The sequence below is a fragment of the Palaemon carinicauda genome, chromosome 28, assembly GCF_036898095.1.
Source record: "Palaemon carinicauda isolate YSFRI2023 chromosome 28, ASM3689809v2, whole genome shotgun sequence".
NCBI lineage: Eukaryota > Metazoa > Arthropoda > Malacostraca > Decapoda > Palaemonidae > Palaemon > Palaemon carinicauda.
The window spans coordinates 68,184,704-68,189,703 of NC_090752.1; the positions used below are offsets into that span (position 1 = coordinate 68,184,704).

At 35.1% G+C, this 5,000-nt stretch overlaps 1 protein-coding gene across 2 annotated transcripts in view; it reads left to right on the forward strand.

Annotated features, from left to right (window-relative positions):
* Nucleotides 1-5,000, forward strand: part of LOC137621644 (uncharacterized) — a 16,060-nt gene that overhangs the window by 108 nt on the left and 10,952 nt on the right. For both annotated transcript variants that reach the window (XR_011040271.1, XM_068352110.1), the window contains exon 2: nucleotides 1,243-1,347. Coding sequence is in view for 1 of the 2 variants with exons in the window: in XM_068352110.1 (XP_068208211.1) it covers nucleotides 1,273-1,347 (75 nt within the window). In the remaining variant the exon portion in view is untranslated. The remainder of the gene's footprint in view (nucleotides 1-1,242; nucleotides 1,348-5,000) is intronic.

The window sequence follows — 5,000 nt, forward strand, 5'->3', positions numbered from 1 at the left end:
AGTGTTTGAAACAGAGGGATAGAGCACGAAGCTGAGAGATTTGATAAATTTACCTTAGGATTGGCTTTCGTACAGTGTTTGAAACAGAGGGATAGAGCACGAAGCTGAGAGATTTGATAAATTTACCTTAGGATTGGCTTTCGTACAGTGTTTGAAACAGAGGGATAGAGCACGAAGCTGAGAGATTTGATAAATTCACATTAGGATTGGCTTTCGTACAGTGTTTGAAACAGAGGGATAGAGCACGAAGCTGAGAGATTTGATAAATTCACATTAGGATTGGCTTTCGTACAGTGTTTGAAACAGAGGGATAGAGCACGAAGCTGAGAGATTTGATAAATTCACATTAGGATTGGCTTTCGTACAGTGTTTGAAACAGAGGGATAGAGCACGAAGCTGAGAGATTTGATAAATTCACATTAGGATTGGCTTTCGTACAGTGTTTGAAACAGAGGGATAGAGCACGAAGCAGAGAGATTTGATAAATTTACATTAGGATTGGCTTTCGTACAGTGTTTGAAACAGAGGGATAGAGCACGAAGCTGAGAGATTTGATAAATTTACATTAGGATTGGCTTTCGTACAGTGTTTGAAACAGAGGGATAGAGCACGAAGCAGAGAGATTTGATAAATTCACATTAGGATTGGCTTTCGTACAGTGTTTGAAACAGAGGGATAGAGCACGAAGCAGAGAGATTTGATAAATTTACATTAGGATTGGCTTTCGTACAGTGTTTGAAACAGAGGGATAGAGCACGAAGCTGAGAGATTTGATAAATTCACATTAGGATTTCTTTCGTAGAGTGTTTGAAACAGAGGGATAGAGCAAGAAGCTGAGAGATTTGATAAATTCACATTAGGATTGGCTTTCGTACAGTGTTTGAAACAGAGGGATAGAGCACGAAGCTGAGAGATTTGATAAATTCACATTAGGATTGGCTTTCGTACAGTGTTTGAAACAGAGGGATAGAGCACGAAGCTGAGAGATTTGATAAATTCACATTAGGATTGGCTTTCGTACAGTGTTTGAAACAGAGGGATAGAGCACGAAGCAGAGAGATTTCATTAATTCAAGTTAGGATTGGCTTTCGTACAGTGTTTGAAAAGGGTGGATAGAGCACAAGGCAGATAGATTTTATTAATTCAAATTAGTATTGCACAGATCATTCAGAATAGAAAGTGTTTGATCGATAAGCGATAAGGAAAAGCTAACTTATTCTTTCTCGTTTTCCCTCTGAACAGAGACGAATGAGACACCTTTAAGGCACCAAAATGCTGTACGTGGACAGGTGTTGCTGTGGGCTCTCCTTGCGAACGGGATCAATTATTGTAGCTTTAATTGACTTGGTAAGTTATGCCTACTTATAAAGAAAAAGTACATACATACATATACCAAGGCACTTCCCCCAGCTTTGGGGGGTAGCCAAAATCAACAAATGAAACAAAAACAAAAAAGGGGACCTCTACTCTTTACGTTCCTCCCAGCCTAATAAGGGACTCAACAGAGTTCAGCTGGTACTGCTAGGGTGCCACAGCCCACCCTCCCCCGTTATCCACCACAGATGAAGCTTCATAATGCTGGATACCCTACTGCTGCTACCTCCGCAGTCATCTAAGGCATCGGAGGAAGCAGGGGGCATAAAAACAATTAGAATAGCGCCAACGTTATCCCTGCGTGTCGTAAGAGGCGACTAAAAGGGGCGGGACGAGGGGGCTGGGAACCCACTCTCCTGTATCTACATCCTATGAGACATCGACGTAAAGAAAAAGTAAAAAAAAAAAAAAAGAAAGTAAAAAGAAAAAAAAAAAAACATTCTGTAGATACTGGCACTTCTCGATCTTATAACCATTATCTAATCACTGACCCTTACCCACTGGTGTATACCTGGTCGTTTAGCTTTCGTGTTCCGCATAGTAAACAAGCTATCTCTAGGGGGTATAATTACACAAAAATTTTCTTTGAACTTGTACATACAAACTAGCATATATACATACACACACACACACACACACATATATATATATATATATATATATATATATATATATATATATATATATATATATATATATATATATATTGCATTTAAGTTTATATACACACATACACACACACACACACACACACACATATATATATATATATATATATATATATATATATATATATATATATATATATATGTGTGTGTGTGTGTGTGTGTATAATGTATGTATACACACACATAAATAAAAAGTCTTCTTTGCCACCGTTATTTCTACATTAAAAGGGTCAGTAGCCCGATGTGCCCTCTCAATGCCTTCTATCAAAGGCATCCTCTATCACCAAACCTCTTCTCTCCATATCATCCTTCACCTTATCTCGCCATGTAATTCTCTGTCTTCCTCTTGATCTTCTCCTCCTAACAGGTTCCTCCTAATCCCTCCTCACTCCCTTCCCACCTTCCATTCTCATCACATGCCCACACCATCTTAGTCATGACACTCTTATGTTCTTATTGTAACATTTTACAATCTTTCAAGCTGTGATATCCCCATAATCCACTTCAGTATTCTCATCACTGTTTTCTCAAGAATTGCTTCTACTTTTCACCTTAGATCCCATGTTTCCGATCCATATATTAACAGTGGTCTTGTTACTATCTTATAGATCTTGAGGTTAAGCTTGATTGACATTTTCTTATCACATACCACTCCTGCTATCTCCCCCCACTACCCCGAGGCTGCTTTTATCCTATCCTCAAATTCCACCTCACGTCCTCCCTCATGAGTATTTTGAATATGAAGAGCACTAATAAGGTTATGGGTTCCATAGTTAGCATGAAATACTCCCTCAATAGCAGATGAGCTTTGAAGCTAAAGTAATTCAGTCCTTTGCTTACGCTGGATGACAGGGAATACAATAATAACTTTCGCATTAGGCTACTCAGTGTAGCGTAGGAATGACCAAATTAGCAATGATTGTGGGCTTTAATACCAAAGCCAATTAATTTTCTTTGTAAAAATGATCTCTGAAAGAAATGCAATATTTGATATTGGCATAGTCCCCTTCACTCCTGCTTTTAAATTTTCAATGTTCGCTCTTTTCTCATCAAACTTCTTAGAAATTTCAAATTTCACTTCCATCTACAGTAGCCTCTTTTGAGCTGTAACCGTATCTCTTTAGATATCAAATGATAATTAAGGAATAACCTCCCCAGAAGAAAGGGCCTTTATGGCTACACTCTATTAGAGAGCCAGAAGCAATCTCTAAAGTGTTTTTACCATCTAAGTTATAGAAATAAACCACAAATCAACCAAATATTCAACCAAGGTGTGTAAGAATACTACTTTACTGATAAATGCTTGAGTTTAATCCGAAACGTTCCAAGTTGTAATACTAGGCTTTATTTTTTAACACAAATTCTTTGGGTAGCTTTATTTTTTTTTTTTTCATAAGTAGGGCCAATCTATTCAGATCATTTTATGAAAACTTTCTTTCTGATGGAGGTTAACCTTTTTTTAACAATTTTTGATAACAGATATATAAAATCTGATTGTATATTGTAGGCTGCTTAAATGCACTCATACACCAAGCATATCTCTTGCTTGAGGGTACACTCAGGCACACTATTCTATCTTAATTCTCTTCCTCTTGTTTTGTTGAAGTTTTTATAGTTTATATAGGAGATGTTTATTTTAAAGTTGTTACTCTTCTTAAAATACTTTATTTTTCCTTGTTTCCTTTCTTCACTGGGCTATTTTTCCCTGTTAGAGCCCCTGGGCGTATAGCATCTTGCTTTTCCAACTAGGGTTGTAGCTTAGGAAGTACTAATAATAATAATAATAATAATAATAATAATAATAATAATAATAATAATAATAATAATAATAATAATAATGAAAATAATAATAATGGAAAATTGGCTCAGAACATAGTTGTATTTAGCTAAATTGACAGATACAGAGTTTCTTAATTCCATTGACTATGAGACCTCTCGTTTATAATTCAATAACTTTCTCTTGATGTATTTAAGTTGTATTTAACTGACTTCAGGACTCCAAGTTTTTCTAAAATTCGAAATAGATATAATCGTTGTGGACAACCTGATATGTGATTGGAAAATTGGCTCAGAACCTAATTGTATTTAGTTAAATTGACAGATATAGAATTTCTTAATTCCATTGACTATGAGACCTCCTGTTTAGAACTCAATAACTTTCTCTTGTTATATACAATTTGCATTTAACTGACTTCAGGACTCCAAGTTTTCTAAAATTCGAAATAGATATTATTCGTTGTGGACAACCTGATAGGTGGTTAATCTTACATAGGCTTAACATTCTTGGGTAAAAAAATTAATGGATAATCTTATATATTCTATATTACTCCCAGAGAGAGAGTATAATACAGGAGTATCTCGCTTCGCCAATATATGGGTGCATCTAATCAGCTACTGACACATGCAGAGAAGAAACCCATACAAAAAGGGAAAATTGTTCTTAGTAATAACAGGCTAATACAGTTCTCTTGCTTGAGGGTACACTCGAGCACACTATTCTATCTCGTTTCTCTTCCTCTTGTTTTGTTGAAGTTTTCGTAGTTTATATAGGAAATATTCATTTAAATGTCATTGTTCTTAAAATATATTATTTTTACTAGTTTCCTTTCCTCACTGGGCTATTTTTCCCTGTTTGGGCCCTGGAGCTTATAGCATCTTGCTTTTCCAACTAGGATTGTTGCTTAGCATTTAATAATAATGATAATAATAATAATAATAATAATAATAATAATAATAATAATAATAATAATAATAATAATAATAATAAAATATGGAAAAGCAGTCTTAGTATTGTGTATTAGTTAGATTCCCTAATTACCAAAAGTATATTTAACTACATTCATCTTTATGATTCATGCAAAATTAACCCATGTATATAGAACTGTTGGACTAAAGTAGGAAATTGAATCATGGGGGAAAGTATGAGTAACTATGAAGATTTACCTTTCTAATTTTTAT